Source organism: Saccopteryx leptura, chromosome 3 (genome assembly GCF_036850995.1).
Source record: "Saccopteryx leptura isolate mSacLep1 chromosome 3, mSacLep1_pri_phased_curated, whole genome shotgun sequence".
Classification (NCBI taxonomy): Eukaryota; Metazoa; Chordata; class Mammalia; order Chiroptera; family Emballonuridae; genus Saccopteryx; species Saccopteryx leptura.
The window spans coordinates 60209446-60233010 of NC_089505.1; the positions used below are offsets into that span (position 1 = coordinate 60209446).

A 23565-nucleotide genomic window follows, 5' to 3' on the forward strand; every position below is an offset into this window, starting at 1 on the left:
TGGGCGGAGGGTTCCAGACATCGCTCCAGGGCCCCGCCCTCACAACACAGAGCTCACCTTAGATAATATATATTAAAAAATAAACCTCCAATTCAGGGTATAAAAACAGCAAAGGCACTTAGGGTGGGAGATGGAGGGGTGGCCCCCCCCAGGCAATACTGAGACGGCCCAGGAAATGGGGATCACTGTGGTGTCCCCGGGAATGAAGCCCTGAGTTCCCCAAGCAGAAGGCCAAGGTGAACAGGAGGCTGGGGGAGGCAGCGACCCCAGCTGGCTGCCCCCAGATGTGGCCGAAAGCCCATGCCCTCTCCGTGGACCCTTGGGGTTGCAGATACTGCGGCAGCTGTGCAGTGGCAGGTGGGTGGTCCTCAAGTCCTCTCCATCTTGTAGAGGCCTGGGGGGGGCGGATGCAGGAGAAGAAGGGAGACAGGGAGAGAGATGAAAGGGGGGGGGGAGAAATGGAGAGAGAGAAACAGGGAAAACAAGGAAAGGGAGGGTTGAGTGAAAGCAAACACTGGCCAGAGAAACAGAAACCCACAGAGATGGAGAGATGGGAGGTGGACTGAGGAGAGTCAGAAGGACGCCCAGAGAGAAGCGGATGGGCCTGTGGAGAGGGGAGCCCCTGAGGTGCTGACTCTGGTCTCCCCAGCTTCCCATTCACCTGGGGCAGGGAGCCTCAGGTACAGCCAGGCTGGGGGACAGTGTTCTCCCCTAGTTGAGACAGGATGAGTCGCAGGCGGCAAAACTCCTCCTCCACCTCCTGCTTGGGGGGATCATCCATGAGAGGGGGCCGCTACTGCGTCAGCCCCTTCCTCCCCTCCCCCTGCCACCCCCTACCCCCAACCCCACACCCCGGCTACCACCTCCAGCTGTTTAATGGTCTCCTCCAGGCTGAGTAGCTCCTCTTGGATTTCCTGGGCCTGTTTGGGGTTCAGGGGGCCACAGCCTGGAACTCCATCCCCTTCAGGGGGTGGCCCGGTCCCGCTCTCTTCCTCCGAGGGGAACAGAAGCTGCTTCAGGGACAGCACTGGCACAGGGCAAGAGGACAGAGTCAGACAGGGCTAGGTGGGAGCTGGGGGCGCCCCAGGAGCCTAAGGGTGGGAGTGAGGGTGGGTGAGCTGGGCCTGCAGATGGGACTGGGGATGTGAGAGGGAGTGCAGAGGTGAGGCTGGGGCAGGATGGGGGCACCAAGGATGGAGATGGATCTAGGGAGACTGAACTGAAGGTCAAGGAAGGGATGGAGGCTGCAGAAGAGGGGCTTGGCGCCAAGCCTGTGGTTGGCTGGCACACTATCTGCGGTGGCTGGGCAGGAGGCAAGTTGGAAGTTACCAGTCTGGGCTGGTGGCAGCCACACAGGGGATGGGGCAGCTACCTTTCTGGAGGGCTTTGGCAGCAAGCTGGCCCTCAGGGCCAGACCTGCAGAAGGGCAGGAGGGCGCTGAGGGTTCTCTCGATCCGGCCTGGGCGGGAAGCAGGACGGGTATTCAGATTCTGCCTGACTTCCTGTGGATACCCCAGCCCCAACATGAGGCCCCTCCAGGCTTACCGTCAACTGGGGGCATCTCTCGGCTGCCACCGTTGCCATTTTCAGAGCTGCTAAGCAGGGGTTCTCGAGTGCTGTGGGGAGGAAGTGCTGGGTGACCCCCACACCCCTGGCCCCAGGGATAGCAGGGGCAGAGAGACAGAGAGCTGGAGGTGGGGAGGTTCAGAGACAGAGACAGAGACAGAGGTCAAGAGAGAACGGGAGACAGAAGCCTGGCAGTGGAAGACAGAGAGGAGAGGCCTGGGTAAGAGACATGGGCCATGGTGGGGCAGCACACACATGCACACACTCACAGCACACAGGGAGCGGGGCCCAGCCCCCCAGTCCCCTCCCTGGCTCCCCTCACCTGCTTGGGCTGGGCCGGGGTTTGGGGCGGGAAGCAGGGGCGGGGACCTTCAGGGATCCCGCTGTCTCAGTGATAAGGTTACACCAGCTGGGGAGACAGGCCAGCCCCTGGGCAGTTAGAGCCCCCAAACTTGTGCCAGGGCCACCCACCCTCACCTTGTCCCCAGGGACTCAGGGACCTAGCCCTCTTTGTGGAACCCAGACTCCCTTACTTCTTTCGCTCTGACACGGTCTGTGCCACCAGCTCGTATATCTGGGCCTCCTGGTCCCAGGTAAAAATGACATAGAAGGCTTTGTGATCTGCAAGGGGAGGGGGCGGTTAGGTTCAGAGCCAGGGTGGCTCCCAGGATGCTGGGGCCCTTAGGGCTCCCTGGACTCAGTTCCCTCTCCTGTGTCCCTAACACCCGCCCCCACGTACCCTCCTCCCAGCCTCCCTCTCATGCCCCCACATCTGCCGCCACCATGGTCTTGGGACAGCTTCTTGGCAACATGTTTGCAAATCCCTTGTTACTGGGCTCCTGGTTCCCATCCCTAAGTCCCTACAATCTCCAGGCGGCAGCCAGGGGTCTTCAAAATCGCAGGCAGAGCTGGCTACTCTTTTGTGCAAACAGCAAACACCTGGAGCAGCTTCCCACAAAATCTATCACCAGGCCCGGGCACCGGCCCTGCCAGGCTCTGGGACTCCCTCCCACAGCCCGGCCACAGGCCCGCCAAGCGGCCTACTTCTCAACCCACGCTGTGGCCTGCCCTTTGCCAGAATGAGAGCCCCTGGCTCTCGGGGAGCCAGCCGTCCTTGAGCCACGGGGCAGGCCTCACCGGTGGCCACCTCCCGGGTCATGGCGGAGGTAAGCCGCAGCACCGGCCGCAACATCATCTTGCCATCGGGCGTGGGCGTTAGCGTCCGGCTGTGCGACTTGAGCAGCAGCCGCTCATCCTGGCGCTGAAGCAGCAGCAGCAGGTCATCCAGCAGCAGCACGTGGACCTCTGCCGGGGCAAGGCTGTGCTCGTCACCCTCCCTACCTGAGCACCTCCCCCCGGCCTCTGCTTGCTGCCCTGGGCTCACCCACAGCCTTGTCCTTTGTCACCCGCCACGTCAGCGGACCCTCGTGGACCAGCTTCTTCTTGGTGATGTCCAGGTTCTGGAGGCGGGAAGGAGTGATGGTCAGCGCAGGCCAGGGTGGGGCAGGGGAGGGTGGAGATGCCCATGGCCCTGGGTACTGCAGCCAGGGGTCAGGGCAGGTGCTGGCTGGCAATGGGAAGGGGTCAGAGCTGAGAGGAGGTGAGGGCAGGCGGGGTCACCTTGAACTCGCTCAGCATAGGGTCACTGCTCTGCCGCAGATGGGACAAGTCCAGGCGCCTCTGATAATCCTTAAGCCGCTGAAGCAGGGAACAGAGTGTCACAGGTAGGAGCCGATGGCTGGGGCCATCCCACAGTGACCTCCATGGGGACAAGCCCAGGGGGAGGCCTGACCTCCAGTGATTCTGAGAAGGAGGAGCTGACGGCCCAGGCAACTGCTGGCCAGGCAGTGACCCCTTGGGGTCAAGCTGAGGAACAGGCCTGACCTGCAGAGCAGAAACGACTTGAGATGGACAAAACCAGGCTCACCAGCAGGTCCTCCATGTCCCGCACGGCTTGGTTGACATGATGCAGAATTTCCCGACAGCACTCGGCCGCCAGCTCCACTTTCTCCCGTTCCGCAGGCTCTTCTGTGGGTGAGGGAGGGACCAGCCCCAGTGAGCCCCAAGCCTGGACCCTGCTCGTCCCTGGCCAGGGTGGGAGATGGGAGAGCTGAGGTCCAGCAAGGACGCCGGCCTACCTGTGTTCTGCCCAATGCTCTGCAGGAGCAGGGGGTACTTGGTCAGCCGCTGCATCTCTGTGGGGATCATATCCTTCAGCTGTAGGCGGCGGCACCGTGGGCGGCTCTCGGCCTCCTGAGGGGACATCAGTGCTCAGGTAGCCCACGACTGGGGCTGGCCTATGGAAAGGGACATCAGCCCCTCCTTCCTGGGACCCTGGTCAGACACCACCAGCCCTGCCCACCCACCTGCCCCGCCCACTTCACCTGCACGAAGGCGCAGAAACGAGGCTCCTTGCGCTGCTTGGCTTTGAGCTGCTCTAAGGCAAATGACTGGCGGCTGCAGAAGCGGGAGGAGATTTTCTGGAACCAGGAGCCCTCAGCACCATCAAACTACAGCGAGATTCAGGCCAGGGGTGTCTCAGGTGGGACATGGAAGCCCAGACAAAAAGGCAGGACTGGGGGCCCAGAACCCTGACTTCTGGGTCCTTGGCTGAGAGGAAGGGTTGGGGGCTGGGCTGGGCGCCCTCACCCGGGCCAGCAGCACATCTCCAATCTCCTCAATGAGGTAGCCGCTCTCCTGTCTCCGCTTCATTAGGCGATCGAGGAACAGGGCTGTGGGGGGCGGTGAAGGAAGGGGGTGCTGTCAGGACCTGAAAGATTGTGTAGAGCCCAGTGGGGAGCTGGCGGAGGTGGGGTTGCATGTATGCCTGATCCTAGGGAATGGTGGGCTGTCCATCCTGCAATTTGAGCTCTAGGACTCTGGGGCGGGGCTGTCCCCAGTGGTAGGACAGAGGCTGCTGGCGATGGGCACTCAAGGAGAATGTGCTAGACCCCAAGTCTAGTCTCTGAGGTCTCAAAGGAGGGAGCTGGCAATGGGGCGCACAGTCGGGCTGCGGCACTGCACTCACAATGCACCTCGATGAGCTCGTCCAGGCTGGGGAAGATATTCTGCAGTTCCTCCAGGGGGAAGAAGCCCCCATCGGCCATAGGCTGGTAGAAGAGGTCATGCAGCACCCGCAGCATACGCACATGGGCTGCCTCTGTCACCAGCAGCTCTGCGGGGCCACCAGGAAGGAAGCATGGTTGGGGAGGGTGTCAACTATGGAGGGCAGTCTCAGACGTAGGCTGGGGGGATGAGGAGAAAGGGACAGGATGGGGGTAACTAACTCTCTCTCTCTGGGTTGAAGTCATTTGCCCCTGAGAGAGAACCACTAAGGATTCGTTGGCACACTGCCTCTCCATTTTGGCAGTAACGGCCAGCCAGGGTGATCAACATGTTCCAGTCTGCCTGGCACCAATGGGCTTCTCGCTACACGGAGTTTTTAGTGCCAAAACGGGGAAAGGGAGAACAGGGGAAAGTCCTGGGCAAACCAGGATGACAAGGCCATAGCCAGCAAGCTTGTAGCTGTGTTTAGTGTCTAATCGTCCAGCAAGTGAATTAGCCTCAGATTCCGGAACAAGACCCCCTCTGTGCATAGGCTGACAGCCTCAGACCCAGGGGCCCACATGTACCGACACGCTTGAACTCCAAGGGCCCCAGCAGTCCCCAGAGACTAACTGCATGTTTGTGTGTGTTATGCGTATTTTTCTGGTGAGAGAACTTGCTATGCTATCTGATGTAGCTACCAGCCACATACTCTTCTTTAAAATATTAATTAAAATGAAACACAAAATTCAGTACTCGCCACAGTTCAGGTGCTCAACAGCCATTATGTGGCTGGTGGTTACTGCACTGGACAGTGCAAATATCACCATTTCCATCATTCCAGAAAGTTTGGGAGCACTGCTTATATTTTGATCATATTCTTAGAAATATCTGTGACCTAAAAACCATTTACATACTGCCCTAAAAATTCTGAATGAGTATCTTCTTTAAGAAAACTTCCAAACAAGCTTCCAAAAGCATCTATATACTTTTGCCAAATCCCCTTTATATCTTCACAATTCAAAATCACAGACAATAATCAAGATGAAAATGATATTCCCATCATCTCTCAGACCAGAAGCAAACACTAATATACTGATTATTTTCCCCAACTTTTTCCCATGGACTCCCTTGCACAAGCGGGCGAGATTGTGTAATAACAGCGGCTGTACTAGACTGCCCTGGCTCCCCGCCCAACGCCGTGCTGAACACTTCACACGAATCATCTCATCCTCATGGTAGCCTTTTGAGATAGGAACTGTTACTGCTCATGTTTCACAAATAGGGAAACAAAGGCTTATGCTAGAAATACAGTTTTATATGCCAGTTCCTGCTCTTAATATCACTGTCTTGCACTGTCAGAAATTCTTTGGAAATGTGACTTTGCAAGCAGCATTCCTGGTCCAGAGTGGCTGTTCTATCACGTAATGCAATAAATGGACCTCTGCCTTCCAGTTCTGCCTGTTGTGAATAACACTGAGATGGGCATACCCGTGTCCGTCCCTGTCTTTGCCAGTGCTGGGCTGTGTGCTTGATCACAGGGGGCCGGAGGGGGTGGCACTCACCGCTAATGACCTCCTGCCGCTTCACCTGGCTCTTGAGCAGGCTGTGCAGGGTGCTGGGGGGGACAAGCTCCCGCCACCCGGGGGGCTCTTCCGGCTCCAGCTCTAGTCCTGACCGTCCTGGGTCTCCGTCCTCTCCAGGCTCAGGGCTGTGGGACAGAGGCCTTGCCGGTTAAAACCCTGGCTTTAGGCATCCCAGAGAGGACACTTTGAGTCCTAGTGTTCGACCTCAGCATTTGATGCCCCTAGGGTGACCCATGCTGCAGACCAGCCTCCAGGTTTCTAGAAAGAGCGGTCCTACCCCTCTCCTGTGACCACTATATAGACCTTCAGTGATCTCAGTGTCCGATTCCCAGTTCTCTGCGACTCTGGCAACAACCCATTTCCCTACCCCCCAACTCTCCAGGCTGACTCAGTGGACTGGGGGGGAAGGGGAGTTGGAGTGACGTACGTGGCTCGTCGGGCAGGGCCAAGCACGGCCGTGGCGGAGCTGGGGTCCATGTCCACGTCGCTCCGGGAGCGGCCCCCACCCCGGCCCTTAGCCCCGAGGCTGCCCCGGGAAGGCCGGCGGCGGTCACTCACCCGCAGGCTCTCTGAGCGCCCCAGACGCCCCGACAGCCTGGACCCCAAGGCCAAGGACAGAGTCAGGCAGAGGCCAGGACAAGGACAGAGACGAGGACAGACCAGGACAGGGATAGATGGGGAGAGACCAGGACAGGGACAGGGACAGTGACAGACCGTGACAGGGACAGACGGGGAGAAAACAGGACACAGGGAGACAAGCAAAGACCAGGACAGGGAGAGATGGGGAGAGACCAGGACAGAGATCAAACATGCAACAGAAAAGAGGAGAGTCAGAAGGAGCAATGGGATCGGGGCGGGCTGGGGCAGTTGGGGCTGGTCAGGATGGATTTTGAAATTTGGTGGGGGAGGGGAAGGGAACCCCATGTGAAGCACAGGACTGACCCCTCCCTTCACTAAGGCAGGGGATGGGGGCAGAGCCAGGAGTTGGAAGTGGGAGAAGGGAAATTTTAATACTTAGCTCTTTGGCTGGGAGGGTGATGTCCCCATCCACCCCTCTCAGGGGTGAAGGGGAGTGGGTGGCCCATGGGGAGAGGGGAGGGGCTGGGAGAAGTGGGGGAGGGGCTAGCCCTCCCCCAACCCAGGGCCCAGGCACCCACCTCTTCCACCTTCTGGGGAAAGAGGGGCACAGGGTCAGAGGCAGACCCAGATGGAACCCAACTCACCTCCCCCACCCACCAAAGGGTCCCTAAAGCAGCAGCACAAGGACAGGCAGGGGGCAGAGCCTGCCCCCCAACTCTGAGGGGGACAGGGCCCCCAGGCATGGAGCACGGAGGACTGGGGGCTGAGGGAAGAAGCACTGGGAGGCAGGAGCAAGGCAGCTGGGCTGAGGCTTAAAAGGAGGGATGAAAAATGAAAGGGTGAAGGGGGAGGGGAAGGAGAAGAAGGGGAGGAGAAGAGGCAGTGATGAAAGAAGAGGAAGAGAAGGAAAAAGAGGAGAGAAGAAATAACTGAAAAGGAAGAAGAGGGAAAAAAGGGAAGAAAAAGGAATGAAAGAAATGACAGGAGAAAAAAAGGGGAAAAAGAAACAGAGGGAGGAGCAGAGCAGCATGGAGACGGCTTGGAGATAGCAGGTGGAAACGGCAGCAAGACCCCAACACGCACCCTCCCAGCCCCAGTTCCTGCGCTCAGCTTCCCAGACCCCCACCCCGGGCACCTCTCTGTATCCGGACCCTCCTCGGTGCTCTCCAGGGGTGCCGGGGACTCCAGGCTGGCTGGGCCCTGTGGGGCCGGGTCCCCCAGCTCCAGTGAGGCATCAACACCTATGGGAGCAGCAGGGAGAGCAGTGCGAACTGAGAGTCCCCCTTGGCATGGAGATGGGACTCAGAAGGTCTCAGTTTCCTCTGCCGTGGAATGAGGGGCGGGACACCAAGGGGCTGCTCTGTGTTTCCATGAGGATGGACAGATAGAAAGACTTCTGAGAACACAGCCTGGACAGGACTGGTGGGGAGAGTGGATGTTCTCTTCGATGTTTCCACATCCATCTGTTCTCTCAACCCTCAACAAGGACTTTCGGGAAGAAGATATACCCCATTTAGAGATGAGGAGACTGAGGTTCAAAGACATAATACAAGTAAGCTGCAGAGCTGGGATCTGAACCTGGGCCTGGTCAAGTAGCTGTCTACAGTCTCAGGGGCTGAAGGCCATACAAGGAATGTAAGAAATGAAGTTAATGGGACTGGTGGGCTCACCATCTTCGGCAGGGGTCAGGAAACTTTTTGGCTGAGAGAGCCATGAACGCCACATATTTTAAAATGTAATTCCGTGAGAGCCATACAATGACCCATGTACATTACACATTATCCAATAAAAATTTGGTGTTGTCCCAGAGGACAGCTGTGATTGGCTCCAGCCACCTGCAACCATGAACATGAGTGGTAGGAAATGAATGGATTGTAATACATGAGAATGTTTTATATTTTTAACATTATTAAAGATTTGTCTGTGAGCCAGATGAAGCCATGAAAAGAGCCACATCTGGCTCGCGAGCCATAGGTTCCTGACCCCTGCTCTACGGGGACTGATTGGCAATGTACTCAGAGAGGGTTCTGGGAAATGAAGCCATGGGGATGATGGGAAATGAAGTCCAAGGAGGTGGGAAACACATTACCAGGACAGAGGTCAGAGCCTGGGAGGAAAGCGCAGAATGGGTAAATTGAGAGAAGGGGTGGTTTTATTATTAACACTGGTGACCAAGAACAGGGATGGACATTCAGGGAGTACCAAAGGGTGGCTCACTATGGGGACCAGGAAACTCACCTGGTTCCCGGTCAGGGCTGTCCGTAGACAGAAACTGCAGTGAGGCTCCAGGGGTATCCTGCCCAGGAACCCCAACATTCCGGTCCTTGGAGGGCACACCCAAGCCTCCCTTCCGTTCTGTGAGGCCTGGCTTCTCAGCTGGGGAGACATTAAGGGAGAAAGGGGGAAATGAGTCCAGTAACTCATCCACAGTAGCCCAGGGATCTGGTATGCTGTGCTCTAGCCCCGTCCCTCTCCATCACCCAGGAGACCCCTCCTCCTCCCTCAGACCCGGGAGTCCTGGCCCCCAGCCCCTACCCCCTCAGACCCGGAAGATCCCTCCTTCCCCTCTTAGGTTCCCAAGATGGATGCTCTGGCTTCGGCATCATTACCATCAGCCTCCACTTTGAGGTGTCGATAATCTGGGCCTGAAACAAGAGATGGGACTAATGGGGCTGTGAGGTGGGGAGCATGGCATGGGGAAGTCAGGGCAGGCCAAGACCGGCACCTCACCCTGGGTCTCTCCGCGGTTCCAGCGGGCGGCATCCAGAAAGCTGCTCAGTCCTTTCTTGGTCTTGGTTGGCTCATCTGACCGCCGGTTCCCCATCACCTGTGAGAGAGAGGGGGAGGCCAGAGAGGGCCTTTCTGAGCCACCAACATAAAGGAATTGGGCCCAGAAGCACAGTCATGGGGCTTCCCATGGGGTCTCTGGGAGGAAAGGCCCAGGTCTGAACACTCAGGTAAACACCTTTTTCCGGAAGAAATTCCTCCCTGACTTCTTGTCTCCACTCTTGGTCCGCACCCCAAGGTGGCGCATGTATAAGCTGATGGCGTGGACCACAGCAGCACTGTAGGGAGGGGATGGTAAGGAACCCACAGGCGGACATGTGCACTGCTCCCCCACAGCCTTTCCCTCTGCGTTCGCTTCCCTCCCAGCACCACAACCCCTTCCTGCTACATGGGGAGAGGGTTCCAGGGGACAGGACCAGACACTGCTCTCCCCACAATCCCATGCCCCCAGTGCCTCCTCCCTGGAGCCCAGGAGACTACAACGCCTCGCCTGCTGTCTTCTCTGCTTCCGTTACCTCTTTTCTTCATCAGTAGAGATGGTATGTCTGTGAGGAGAGCAAAAACAAACTTGCTAAGCCTGTAGTCTCTGTCCACCCAGCACAAATGTCCAGGGTTTTGTCCCTTTGAAGCTAGGACAGGACAAAGGAGAAGCAGAGAGGGCACTGCCAAAACAATTGGAAAGAAGGCTCACAGGAGGGAGGAGATGATCTTGTCTGGGTACAGCAGACAGGAGTGAAAGGACCGAACCCAAGTGCCAGGCCTGAATACAGGCCAGGGACAGCCCTGGAAACGGGGAGAACCCAGAAGTGGGGAGGGAAGACGAATAACCAGATGGGCTGAAATGCTGGGGCCGTGGGATCCAGAAGTCCAGAGGAAAGGCTAAGGAACACGTCATGGAGCTGCAAAGGGAGCCCTGAAATGGATAGGGAGGCTGGGGCCGGGGTGGCCCTACTCACTGCATCTCCTCCAAGTGGGCCAGCAGCCGCTCAGCCACATGCCGCTCCCGGGCCTCGAAGCCCGCACGGTCCCGCACCACCCAGGCCTCCAGCTGGGCCAGCTCCTGCTCCCAGGGAGTCATGCCCATGAGCCGCTTAGAGCGGAAGTCCTCCAGCTGCCGGCTGACGGCTGCCTGCTGGCTCTGCACCACCTCCTGCACAGACTGCCGCTGGAGGTCCTCGGAGAGGAGGTCTGGCCGCGTGCGGTCTGCAGGAAGAGGGACGTAGGCTGGGGGCCACTTTCCTGGGCCCTGGCTCACCACCCACCCTTGGACTCCAACAGTCATGCTTGGTTGGGCTGCTGCTGTGGCCAGGAGGAAGTAAGGAATCCCTGCTAACCAGGGAGCATGGGCACCCGGCCTCCCTCCCTAGGCCTCCTGGGAGGACTGGCCCCTGCTAGAGACCCCTCCCTCATCTCAAAGTCCCCTCTCTTCACCTTACCAAGTTCAAAGGCGACTGTGGGAGGGACAGGCACCCGCAGAATCTGCTCGAGAGAGAATGGAGTGAAGGGGAGGACCTGGCAGTGACTGGCATGGCAGCCTGGGTGCTCCTGGGAATGGCGGTCTGAGAGCAGAGCTGTGGGAGGGCCAGGCCGGCACACGTGCTCCCCGGGTCAGGCCACCCTTTAGGCTGCCCTCAGCGGGGTGGGGGTTGAAAGACACAGGTGGCTCTCAGGGCCAAAGGCAGGGGGAACTGGGGCCCCTCGAAGGTGTCTCTCACCGCGGTCTTCTCCAGGAAGCTGTGGTAGAAGTCGAGGAAGGCCTTCTTGGCCTCCTTGGGGCCCAGGGAGCCCAGCATGTCCGCGTGCAGGCAGCAGAGCTGCGGAGACAGAGCTTGACCTGTCGTCCCTCTCGACCACCCAAACCATGCTTCCCCTTGGAAAGCGTCCGGGCTCAAATCCTCTAGGAAGTGTGCTCCCTGGTCTCTACGGTCCCCACACCCAGGACCTGCCTCTCGCAAGGCCTCCTGGGGGCCACCATGAGCATTTGGTGACTTTTATCCTGTGGAATGGTTTATTGGGGCTCTGTCTCCTCCCTGCTGCTACTACCACGAGCTACACAGGTATATACCGGACGCCTTCTAAACCCTCCACATACACAGACCTGTTAGCTCATAGGGACACCGTTATCCTATTTCACAGATGAGAACACTGAGCTCGAGTTTACTCAAGGTCACATAGTAAGTGACAGAGTGGGGCCTGGAGTCCAGGCAGCCTGCCTCCACTACACGCCCTCACCTAGAAAGAGCATGAACAACTTGAGGGTATCGTGAGGGTGGGGGTGTAGGTTCTGATTCACCTGTCTCAGCTAGGGCCCAGTACACGGAGTGGGCTGGGTAAATAAACAGGTGAACAAGTGGGGCTCATTTATACATTCATTGAGCACTTCCTGCGACTGCCTAAGGCCAGCCTTTTACTGGGTAATGCTGGAAATGCAGTGGGGACTCCAATCTGTCCTGACTCCTGGGGACTCTCATCAGGTAAGGGACATGCTCTTGGTCTCAGTATGCTAAAGACTCGGTCCAGTGGGGGTGGGACTCTTGTTTCTGCCCCTGTAAACACTTTCAACAAATCTAAGTCACCCCACCCTCCACTCTAAAGCAAAAAACCCATGAAAGGCCTGTCCAGGCGGTGGCGCAGTGGATAGAGTGTTGGACTGGGATGCAGAGGACCCAGGTCGCTGGCTTGAGCCCAAAGGTCCCTGGCTTGAGCAAGGGGTCGTTCCCTCAGCCGGAGCCCCCGTGGCCAAGGCACATATGAGAAAGCAATCACTGAACAACTAAGGTGTCGCAACTAAGAACTGATGCTTCGCATCTCTCTCCCTTCCTGTCTGTCCCTATCTGTCCCTCTCTCTGAGTCTCTCTCTCTCTGTCAAAAACAAAAACAAACAAACAAGAAAACCCCATGAAAGGCCACTGGGGAGCAGCCTAGGCCCCCAGCTATCCCTTCACTGCTCCCCCAGGCAGTGAGTGAGGGAGCAGCATTAGGACAAATCTCACAATGCCAGAGGCCACCTGGGTCACCTCAGCCAAGCCCTTGGCTCTCTCAGGCCTCAGGTTCCACATCCGTGAAGGACACTGTAGTCAGTACCATCCTGGGGTGAGTCCCTTGTCCAAAGGACCAGAGCCTCCCTGCACCCAGGGAGGAGCTGGTACTTTTCTGGGGAGAAGACAATTTCCTAATTTCCTTCCAGTTTCTGAAGCCTCAGTGTCCGTCTACGGGTCCTTTAGTCTGTGATGCACAGGCGTCCCTCCCTGGCACTCCCACCAGTCACCCTGTCTTCAGGAGGGATCTGCTGTGTGTTTCCAGGACAGCCCAGTGCCCTGGGTGAACCCTGCGCTTGGCCACCCTGGGGCTTCTTGGGATGGGCCCTTGTCCACAGAGCCTCTTCCTTCCTACGTCACTGCTGGGTTCCCTAGACCCTTGGGGGCTTCATACAGCATGGCTCTGCATCGGCAGCTCTTGGGTGCTGTTTGCCTGATACAGGAGGTTTCTGGATCATCAATTATATTTTCTCTGCCTTGTCGGCTGCTTGTGGTGGCTGCTTGTTCTTGAATCAGGACCTGCAGTTCCACCTAGATCTGAGGAGGCTCATGGCTTCTCCCAAGCACCAGCCCTTAATGACTGACTGGTGGCACTTGTCAAGGCCACGGGGAGAAGGATTAGATTTCCAGTCTGTGGGAAAGGGTGCTGTCACTGATGGGTGACACTGCCACAGGCACAGGAGGGGGTGGGGCGTGCCGTTTGCCAGGCTTCTGGATCCTATTGCTCTCTGCATGGCTCTGCTGTGTGTGCTCTCCCGGCCTGTACTCGCTGCTCGCTGGGATTGATACAAGGCACCTGCAATCTCACCTGGATCACACAGGGGCCCTCCGGCTGTCTAGGTCTAGCTCTGCCCTCCTGGACTCCTGGCTCATCTTCACCAGCAGCCTACTGAATGCACCGCCCACTCTGGCCTGGCCCAGCCCCGCCCTCACCAGGGGTCCTGGCTCGAACTGCAGGGCCACATGCTGCAGGAGGGCCATCAGGTGGGCCGGGCGCCGCTTCACCTGCTCCAGGCTCTGGAACTGGCTGTTCTGTTCCTCTGCATTCTGGGGGGGAGGGATGGGGGTGAGACTGTGGGGTGCAGAAGAGGGGCCTTGGGCTTGACCCTCCCCCTCCCCTGGCACTTCCCGATGGATCCCAGCTGGGGGAGCGGGTGATGACAGGCTGATGCTGTAATGGTGGCAGCAGTACAGAGGTTAGGGAGAATGGAGGTTTCATGTTATAATGAGAGGTGATGAGGACAAAACTTAGGAGAGATGAAAGGGGACTCTGTGCTGTCACTGGGAGGTGGCGACAATAATTGGGGTGAGAGTAAAAAGGGTGGGATGAAGAATGCGGTGGAGGAGTGAGGAAGGAGGAACTACAAGATGAGAAAGAGAGGGGCAGTGGGAGGATGCAGCAGGTCGCCTCTGAGGGGAGAGAACTGGACCTAAAGTGGGAGGGACACTGAGGATGGGCCTTGATGTGCTGGGGTCCCAGGGAGCTGGGGACTGAAGCTTTCCCACTCCATCTCCCCCTCACCGTCTCCAGTTCGTTCTCAAAATCTTCGTCCTCGGCCCCAATGATGCTGACGGGCACCAGGCCAGGCCTCGGTGGCCCCGGGGCCTGCGGAAAAGGAGGCTGGCTTCAGCCCACAGAGCTCCCACCTCACAGCCCCCCAGCGCCCTCACCCCTCTGCTCTCTCCACTCACCACCCCTCGGGCCACAACGTTGTCTGCCTCCATGGGCTCCGCAGGGCTGGGGGAAGAGGAGGGGCAGCGGTTAGGGGATGGGAGGAGGTGCACAGGGCGGTTACTCACAGATTCCTGGCCCAGGTGTGAAGGTGAGTAAACAGCCTTCCCCCATCTGGGCCTCTGGAGCTCAATGAGGCCTCTGTGTGGCGACAAAGAGCCCTTCAGAGGCCAGCCAGGGCAGGGAGCCCAAAGGACAGGGATCCATGTGGGGGGAGAAGCTGCAGTCCCAAGAGCCTGGGTGCATGAAGGAGCTGTGGCCATGACAGCCTGCAATGTTTGGGTCCCGAATGAGGAAGGGGGCTAGGATTCAGACTCTGAGATTCAAGGGAGGAGGGGCCAGGCCTGCAAAGTTGGGGAGCTTCAAGGGGAGGTAGGAATGCTATACTGGGGTGTGTGGGGGGGCTCTCCTCTGATCTGTGACAGGCTTGGGGCAGGATGTTGCCTCTGAACCCACCAGCCCCACTTCCTGTGACAGGAAATCACAATGGCAAATTCTCCAACCCCCAATCTCTCCACATAAGAAAACAAAGCTCTGAGTACTCCTCCCGCAGGGACCAAGAGCCTGGACCCTCATGTTCTTTCCCTCAGGGATCTGATATTTCTCTGGCTTCTAGTCCCAGAAAAACCAGGAATGATCCTACACAGCTCATCCACCCCCAAGGTGTGTCTGTCTCCCTCACCTACGTCCATCTGTCTTACCAGCTCTCTTTCTCCCAGCCAGCACTCCTTGGCTGTCTCTCCCTTGAATCTACCTCACTTTGCCTCTCTTCTCCATGTTTCCTCGTTTTCTCTCTCCCTTCAGAACTGTCTCATCTTCCCCACTGTCTCTGCTTCCCCTCCTCCTCCTCCTCCTCCTCCTCAGTCATCTCCACCCCATCCCTATTTCTGTTGCTCTCTGCCTTTCCCCTCTGTCTCTTCTTTCTGCCTGGCACTTACATGTGTAACTACCACATTGGTTTCTGGAGCCACTGTTCCTGCACCTCTCTGGGTCGTTCATAACTCTCTCTACCCCGTCATCTCCCTCAGAGTCTCCACTTCTCCCTGTGTCTTCCCACTGACATCTTCTGTGTCCTAAATTAGGCTAATGCCACGCGAACCCATGTCAGGCAAGAAGAACCGTGGAAACAGGGGTGGGGTGAACCAGTGAGGTGGGTGCTCTCCCCACAGTCCAGAGCTTTTTATTTATAACCCTAGTTGCCTGAGACCTGCCCTTCTCCCTCTTCCACGGGCCTCCTCCCTAGCACTCAATAAGTGGTAGCTATAATTTTGATTACGATCATTAAACAACGATGCTTTCTGGAGTGTCCAAATGCCGTACCATGGGTTCATTCGAGCAGGCATCATTTTTATTCTTTTCCATAAAGGGTAGCTCTCCAATATCCAAGCTTCGGTAATTCAAGATTTGAGCATTGTTAAATGTTCACATAAATAAAATTGCAAACCGAGGCAGAAAAATAATATTATTTATTATGAGATCTAAACTTAGAGGTGCCAGGCCTTGCTCTGAGTGCTTCACATGCAGTAACTCACTTAACCCTCACAACCACAAGCACCTCATGCTATTGTTATTCCCACCAGAGATGGAAAACTGTCACTGGACTATCAGCTGCCACTTCTGGACCGGAAAACACGACCATGAAGATGGAGAGTCCGTGCTCATGCCACTTAGGAATAAACAGGTTCAACAGAAGCAGGGAGATTCCAAAAGAGCACAGCAGAGGACACATGTTATCTGAGTAAATGCCAGGCAGGCCCCCAGATCATGCACTTGACACATACTATCTCCTTTACTCCTCCTCACAATGATATGAAATAATAACAATGTGTACTAAGTGCCATTAAGCATGTGCCAGGCACAGCATATTGCTAATAGGTATGAGCTAATTTAATCCTCTTAGTGACCCCATGAGGTCATTATTATTATTATCCCCATTTTACAGAGAAAGAAACTCAGACACATCTCATAAGGGACAGACCAGGATTCAGACCCAAGCAGCCTGGCTTCAGAGTTAGCGCATTTACACTTTACCTTAACCAAAAGGCCAAGAAGCGACAGTTTATACATTTAACTACCAGAAGGCGCTGCTTCAGAGCATGGGAAACACCAGCCTTAGGAAACTGAAATCTGAACCAAAGCTGAGACACATCAGGTCTTCTTATGGGGCCTGGAAAAGTGGGGGATATGCGGACACTGTGGCCTGGGCAGGAATACCAGGTTGGACTTTGCTCTTCACAGAGGGTTGGGGCTGAGGGTGGGGGAATTGGCTGCTTAGGAGATGGAGGGTGAGGGGCTGCCATTAGGTTGAAGCTGTGGGTGGATCTGCAGGCAACTGACAAGGCCCGCGGTCCAGCAAAAGGAGTGCTATGTGCATAGGGCTGTTGGACATCAGGACAGGTTTAGGGGTGGGGACCCTACAGCAAAGCAGGCAAGTGTGGAGAACATGGACACCTGGGTTCTATGCAGGTCTCAGGGTATCTTTAAGATACTGCATGGATGAGCATGGTCTCCAAGAACTTCTGGGAGCCTTAAAGAACCTGAAATACAGGGTAGTCCAGGTGAGTCCATAAGAGACCCAGATTCCATTTGACACATGGCAGGTCTACAGGGATCCCAGGGTCATACATGATCACGAAACTAAATAAAAGCCATTTACGAGAATCTCTGGAGTTTAAAAGGGGCCCAGAATTCTACAGGGTCCTGTGGTGGTTCCTATATTCAGGATCTACAGAGTCCCGGATTCTAGGGGATGCTACTGACTGATGGGGACCCCAGGTCTGTAAGGAGCCGGGTCTCCATAGCAGGCTAGCAGAAACCCGGGGAGTCTGTAGTACCTTGATAATCTACATGGAACCTGGTGGGTCTACGATCCGCCAAACCTACACGAGTCTACACGGGCCCCAAATCCTATAGGTAACGTGGTGGTGTGCAATGCCAGGGATGCTGGGGCCGACTTGCAGAGTCAGGGTCTGACGCCCGCCGGGGGCCGCGTCCCTCACCTGCTCCGGGTCGGAGAAGCCACCGCAGTTGCCTGAACCGAAGCCTCCGCGGGCCGGCTCCCAGCTCTCCCCACCCGCCTCCGAGGCGCTCTAGCCACCCCAGAGGCCACCTTTGATTCTAACTCCACTCCTCCCGCAAGCCGCTCTAGCCCGGCTACTGCCAGTCGACTCTATTCCTCCTGTCGGCCGCTCTAGCTCTCCACTGCGCCAAACTGGCCAGATGGGGCCGCTCTGGCCTGCCTTGGAGGACTGGCGTTTTTGTATTTCGACTGCTTCCGTCACTCCCCTGGGCCCCGCCCCACCTCCTGCTAGAGGTGCGGAAGGTGCGGGCCCTACCGCCAGTGTCTACCTGAGAATTCAGAGTCACCCCGGCCCCTTAGTTCCCGGACTGCGCTCCTCGCCCTGTCTTGCCTGCCTAACCCGGGGACCAGTTGAATACCCAACGCTTGTACATGAATTCTCCCCGCATCCCCGCTTCCCAACCTCCGCACACTTTCCTCTGGGCTGGAATGCAAAAGTCCTGGGTTAGAGCGTATCTTTCCCTCTGACATACATTATAACATGGAATAACCAATTATTTCTTTCCGAGCCTCAGTTTTCCTATCCATACAATGGGATAAGATCGCCAGCTCTGTCCCTTACAACTCAGCTCTCAGGATATATGGCAGATGCGCTTTGCAACTTTCAGCTTCACAGCGGCCCACGACGTTGTTAACTGTCGTTTTCTTTTTAGGGGCCCTAAAGCAAACGGGGTTGGAGGTCGGCGCTTAGCGGAAAGCACGTGCGGATCAAGTTCCAGCTCCACTCGGTCTCACGTGTGTGCCCCGGGAGTCGGCTCTGCCCCTGGCCTCAGTTTCCCGACCCGTCCAGTGGGAGTGACCATCCGTTCCCCGCGGGGCAGGTGGAGGCCTCGAGCCGGGCCTCGCAAGCCTCACCCTCACCTACTGGGCCTCGGCAAGTGTTCCTTATCCTCGCTTTGCCCCTTTGACAGGTGGGAAAACTGAGGCTCGGGAGGAGCGCCGCTGGCTCCCGGGGGCCCCGAGGAGGCCCCTGCACTGCCCGCAGCGCCCCAGCCCCTCCGTCCTCCTCCCACTTCCCCGAGCAGCGAGGGGAGGGGCCGGGCGGGGCCACGGACGGTGTACCTGGTGTCCGCGCGGGGAGGTGACCGGCGGGGCGCCCGAGGTCGCGCGCGGCGATCCCGGCCCTGCGTCCCGGCTCCCGCTTCCTGGCTCCGGCGGGGCAGGAAGTTGGGGCGTTTTTCCGGAGGCCCCCACCCGGCCGCCCCTCCCCGCTTCCTGCCCGCGCCCCGCGCCCGCCCGGCACCTCCGCTTCCTTCCCCTTCTCGCCGCCCGCCTGGCCCCCGCCTGGCCCCGCCCTGGCCGCGCCCGACCTCAGCCCGCGGAGTCCGGCCGTGGGTTTGTGGGGCGCGGGCTCCTCGCTGACCACAGCTGCCCGGCGCCCGCATCCCCTCGGGGCGGGGCTGGCAGCCTCCCCCTTTCCGTCTCTCTGTGTCGCCGGTTTTCCTCTCTTTCCCTGACTCTCCGTGTTTGTATCCCTCCCTCTCTCTGTCTCTCTCTCCGTTTCTCCACTGGGGTCTTCTCTTCCCACCTCTGGGTCTCTGCAGAGCCATCTGTCATTCCCCCGCGGTTGCTTTTCTCTAAGTCCGTTTTTCTATGGAAGCTTCCTTCCTTTCCATCTCCTTTTGCCCTGTCTCTGAGGGTCTCCCTCTCTGATTCCCTGCCCTTCATTGTCTGTCCCTGCCCTTGCTCTGTCTCTGTCACTATCTGTTTCTTAGTCTTTCTCCCCTATCTCGGAAACTCTGCATCTCTGTGCCTCTCTGTCACTGCCCCTCAGTCTCCCCACTTTCCCCAAGCTAGGGCCACAGACTCTCCAAACCCCCTCCCAGAGAACAAGTGTGGCCATAGAATAAGGTACCAGCCCCACCAGACAGTCCTCTGTGATTCTGGGACTTAAATACATACAAATAGATATGGTCACCTTGATTCCCTCCTGTGCCCCCCTTGCTCAGGGAAGATATGGCCTAGGGTGGAGCTGTCCCCAAGATACCTCCTGACTCTCCCCGGGGGGCAGCCAGGATTGGCTGCCTGGTCCCAGGTAGTGGGAATGGGCAGCAACGGGGGCTCAGCACCCTGGGTCTGAGGGAGAAAGGGACTAGAGGCCTGGACTCCTGGGTCCCAGGGGAGGAGGGTGGGCAGTCCCCATGATATCCACGACTCCTGCCAAGGTCTGCCATTGGGAAGCATTTATTATCACTAAGTGGCCATGACAGCAGGGGAGGGTGGAGGTGACACTGAGGCTGCTACAATCAGTCCCCTAGAAGCAGTAATGAAGGGCTCATTCCCCACTGCGTGGGTGATTGGTTGGGAGCCTGGGAAAGCTGGGGTGGGGGTGGGGGTGGGGGTGAAGGTGGGACCGAGTAGGGTGTGTGGAGGGGATGAGGCCAGTCTAGAGGGAGGGAGAGTGGACACTCCCAAGAGGGAAGTTGATGCAGGATCCTCCCAGGAATGATTGTGAAAGAGCTGGTTCCAGGGAGAGCTGGGAGACACGGGAGCTGGGAGCATAACAGGAAGGGGTGGCCTGGCTGGCTGGCCGCAGTCACGGCTTTTCTAGCTGGACATCTCCGATGTGGAGGCTGCCAACATCCTGGTACGTGCCCTGGAGGCCCCGGGAGATGTCCTCATACATGGAGCAGTCATCAAGGTTCAGGCCCTGGGGTGCAAACGAATTCAATGGTATGTCTGCATGGCCTGCTCACACTCTGTGGGCCTCAGTGTCCTGATGCCTGGGTCCCTGTCCCCAGCCTCTCCTATGAGAACCCCCATGAGACCCCCGACACACCTGTTCCTAACCTGTCCCCACCCTCCACTCACCTCATAAAGATTTTCATCTTCATAGTCATCCCGGGTGTCCACCCCAAACTTCACATTCTGCCATCGTTTCTGTGGGGAGTCGGGGGCCTCAGTGCGTGTGAGAGGGATATGTTTTCAGGACCTTCTAGATGCCAGGGTGCTTTACCAGAGCAACTAAGGGATGCTGCTCAATGTCCCATACTGGGTAAGTGGCAAGTCTCTCTGGGTCCAAGCCAGTGTCCTTTTGGCTTCTCCACTGCCCAGTTGTTCTCCACAAATAACAACATCAATAGTAAATGGCTCTAGTTGCCTGTGGCCTAAAGAGCCTGCAGGTCAGACTCGGAGGACCTCCAGTCCCCATCTTCCCTGGCCTTGGCTACACCTGGAGGGCCACAGCACTCCTGGGTCCAGGAGAGTAAAGCACCCTGGGGTAGGGGTAGGGTTAGGGTGAGAACATCCCTAGAGAAGGGCAATGAGGACAGCCTTGAGGGGAAACTGAGCAAGGACACCCCTCCCAGCACCATACAAAATTCTGTCATTGAATTCGTTTACCACATGGTTCCTGTGGGGTGGATGCTGTCATTCTCCCAAATTCTAGGTGGGGACCCTCAGACTCCAGGGCCTGGCCCCTGTGGCTCACCCTGAACAGCAGCAGTGTCCCAGGCACCACGGCGCAGAACAGCAGGATGATCCCTTCGGCTGTGATGATGTTGTTCTTAGTGCCCTCCCCCATGTCCAGGAAGGGTCTGGGGGTCGGCTCTGTGAGGAGGGGTGCTGCTCAGAGCCCGGGCACCCCGTCCCCGCCCCCCTCACCCCCCTCTGGCCCTCCCCCCAGCAAGGCTCTGCTGAAGCCCCCATTCTGGCAGATGAGAAATGGGTCAGAGTGTGAGCAGACCACGCAGACAGTGGCTGTATCCACGCTTCACAGGCAGGAGGCCCAGAGTCCCCAGCCACGGAGTGGGAGACCCTGCAGCCAGAACGAGTACTCACCTCGCACGCGGAGGTAGGTGCCGCAGGAGTACAAGGTATTGTTGTTGATTGTGATGTGGCACCTGTATAGTCCACTGTGGGTCTTGTTCACTGATGAGATGGTCATCTCGCCCTGTAGGCCCTGGCCACGGCCATGGGACTGATAGGACCACAGCCATGTGTCGTTGACTTGGAGGACCCGCCACCATGTGATGTTGAAGTGGTGGTGGTGGCCTGTATCGTTATTGTGCAGGCACAGGAGACGGGCCTTGTCCCCCACATTCACTGTCACCGATGGCGGGCCCCACTTTATCTCCTGGGTCCAGTGTCCTGGGTCTGCAGAAAGGGGACAGGTCAGGGACTGGATGGAGGACACGGGCTCCAGCCCTGGCCCCTGCCCACGCCTGGGTGTGTGCGTGGGGGCAGTATGAGGACAGTCGGGGGGAGGAGAGAGAGGGATGGGGACAGAACACGCAGTGTTAAGACTGCGAGTGAGGGGGTACCTAGGTGAGGAGAGAGAGATACCCCTGGGAAGAGGAAGAGGTACACCTTGGTGGGGGGTGGGCGGGGGGGCTGGGGGTGGTTTGAGGATGTCCTGGGGGAGGAGAGGAAGACATATCCCTGGGAGAATCTCCATTTTCCTCTCCAGTGCCACCTCTTGCTTTTGGATACTTGATTCCCTGATGCCAGGGTGCCCTGCGGAGGCAGCAACTCCAGAACCAGTTTGGGCATCACCTCTTCCTGGAGGCCTTCTTGGTCTACTGTCCCAGCTCAGCTGCTGTCCCAGGCCCAGCCTGGCACAGCCCTCCACCTAACACTTCTATGTAAGGGTCACAAAACCTTTAGAAGGTTCTCTTATTATGCCATTTTTCAGGTAGGACAGCAGAGGCCCAAAGCAGCAGGAGTGGCCGAGGTTTCAAACCCTGGGCCCTTCAGGCCTCCTATGCCGGTCTTCGGCCGGCTCTGGCTCTGAGCCTGCTCCTCATTCTCTGTGAGCTGCATGTGTCAACCTGGGGCCAGGGGGAAGTTTAGTTGTTGGGCTGGGGGTCAGGGGAGTGTCTCAGCAGGGAGGGTGGCTGATGGGGAGCCAGGTGGCCCAGCAAGCTGCTCTGGGAGGGCCTGGCCTTCAGTGCCCCAGTCCCGTCCACGTGGCTGCTTTGCTGCTTCTGGAGAGGGGAGGAGGTAGGCAAGGAAGAGACCTGCAGAAAGAAGAGGGGAAGGAGGCAGCAGCCTCCGGGTCACCGCCTCCAGTCCTGGCTGCCAGTATAAACGTGTGTGACCAGCTGCTTCTCTGAACTTCTCAGTCAAACAGCTGGTCGCAGCGCTGCAGCTGGCATTGCGGAAGAAGGGTGGGAGGGTGGGGTCATGTGGCACCCCTCCCCCCCAGCACTGAGAAGGGGCTCTGAGCAAGGCTGAGCCTGAGGTGCCAGGCCGAGAAAGGGAAGGCTTTTCCCTCCCTCTGACGACGCCCCAGCTCTGAAGGTCAGCCCAGGGCAGCTGTAGTTCCTCAGTTTGCCCTGCTGATGGGGTGGGGAAGGAGCTTCCACCCCCCTCCTGCCTCTGTGGGGCTGCGGATGCATCTTCAGTGTCCCTGAGCCCCTCTGGTCGCCCCTCGGCCTGCTTGGGACAGTCAAGCAGATGGGCGGGCGCAGTTTCTACAGAGGCCTTTCCCAGCTTCTCTCCTGCTGGCTCCTCTCTGCCCCTCCCTGCAGCCCCTTCCTCTGCCAATGTCCTCTCCCAGTCTCCCCAGCACCCCCCCCCCAGTACCTTCCTGTTAGCCACGTACCCAGGCCAGTACCCAGGCCAGCAGTGGAGACCAAGAGGAGGAAGATCATGCCAGGCTGGGTTTGCGGGGCTCCGGGACCACCAGGCATCTTCTCCCAGCGGGTTCCTCTGTCTGGGTGAGGGCAGTCCTGAGGTGCCCCATCCCACCTCGGTGGGCCCCAGACTCCACCCCACGTCCTGCCCAGCCCTGCCGGAGATAGGCTCCACTGGGCCCACTGCTGAGAGCTTCAGCCTTCAGCTGTCAGGCCAGGCGCTCCTGCCAGCGCTTCAGGATGTGAGTGCAGAGGAACTGCACCCTGCACCTGTGGGGCCACAATTCCCTTGAGGAGAGGTTGCTTGGGTGGGAGGAAGAGGCTAGTTCAAGGCCTCTGAGCTTTCTCAGTCATTGCCCCTACAGGCCTTGGGCAAAACCTGTCCCCTGTCTGAGCCCCTGTGTCCTCACTTCGTGGGATTGGAAATGAGGATTTAAAGGTGTAGTGTATACACAGTGCTGAACACAGCACCTGCCACATAGTAGGTGCTCAGTAAATGATGGTTGCTATTAATGCTCATGAGGAATAAATGAGGCAGGCTGACTGGCTCTGGCTCTGTGACTAAGTGGGGCCTTCC

The 23565-nt window shown here is 57.8% G+C and overlaps 2 protein-coding genes across 5 annotated transcripts; both read right to left on the minus strand.

Annotated features, from left to right (window-relative positions):
* Window positions 1-53: 53 nt before the first annotated feature.
* ARHGEF1 (Rho guanine nucleotide exchange factor 1) lies at window positions 54-18605 on the minus strand. Of its 4 annotated transcripts, none has more exons than XM_066373639.1 (31): window positions 18475-18605; window positions 14294-14339; window positions 14124-14207; window positions 13535-13648; window positions 11279-11377; window positions 11000-11042; window positions 10520-10766; window positions 10079-10108; window positions 9742-9841; window positions 9507-9603; window positions 9386-9421; window positions 9015-9152; window positions 7912-8017; window positions 7355-7366; window positions 6625-6792; window positions 6177-6322; window positions 4595-4741; window positions 4216-4298; window positions 3951-4076; window positions 3705-3819; window positions 3494-3594; window positions 3187-3264; window positions 2951-3026; window positions 2704-2871; window positions 2100-2187; window positions 1889-1975; window positions 1546-1616; window positions 1373-1459; window positions 864-1027; window positions 662-760; window positions 54-394 (listed from the first exon to the last, which is right to left on the minus strand). In XM_066373639.1, the coding sequence occupies exons 2-30, from the start codon at window positions 14324-14326 to the stop codon at window positions 677-679; spliced, it is 2928 nt and encodes a 975-aa protein (XP_066229736.1). In that variant the 5' UTR covers window positions 14327-14339; window positions 18475-18605; the 3' UTR covers window positions 54-394; window positions 662-676. The 4 variants fall into 4 exon arrangements, with proteins under 4 accessions (XP_066229736.1, XP_066229737.1, XP_066229738.1 ...); XM_066373640.1 differs by lacking the exon at window positions 18475-18605 and adding an exon at window positions 17333-17421; XM_066373641.1 differs by lacking the exon at window positions 7355-7366.
* A 975-nt stretch (window positions 18606-19580) lies between these two features.
* On the minus strand, window positions 19581-23130 carry CD79A (CD79a molecule). The gene is made up of 5 exons (XM_066373644.1): window positions 22958-23130; window positions 21193-21507; window positions 20843-20961; window positions 20224-20292; window positions 19581-20062 (listed from the first exon to the last, which is right to left on the minus strand). Exons 1-5 carry the CDS (start codon window positions 23043-23045, stop codon window positions 19949-19951), a joined length of 705 nt encoding a protein of 234 aa, XP_066229741.1. The 5' UTR covers window positions 23046-23130; the 3' UTR covers window positions 19581-19948.
* Between the last annotated feature and the right edge of the window lie 435 nt (window positions 23131-23565).

Excerpts from the sequence above, each read along its gene's own strand:
- ARHGEF1 (XM_066373639.1), bottom strand. The coding sequence starts at position 14,326 with ATGGAGGCAGACAACGTTGTGGCCCGAGGGGTG. Across the intron at positions 10,109-10,519 it reads GCCCACTTGGAGGAGATGCA|ACATACCATCTCTACTGATG; the intron begins GTGAGTAGGGCC and ends CTCTCCTCACAG. Across the intron at positions 3,595-3,704 it reads GAGCATTGGGCAGAACACAG|AAGAGCCTGCGGAACGGGAG; the intron begins GTAGGCCGGCGT and ends CCTCACCCACAG.
- CD79A (XM_066373644.1), bottom strand. The coding sequence starts at position 23,045 with ATGCCTGGTGGTCCCGGAGCCCCGCAAACCCAGCCTGGCATGATCTTC. Across the intron at positions 21,508-22,957 it reads TGGCCTGGGTACTGGCCTGG|ACCCAGGACACTGGACCCAG; the intron begins GTACGTGGCTAA and ends CCCTTTCTGCAG. Across the intron at positions 20,962-21,192 it reads CACCTACCTCCGCGTGCGAG|AGCCGACCCCCAGACCCTTC; the intron begins GTGAGTACTCGT and ends CCCTCCTCACAG.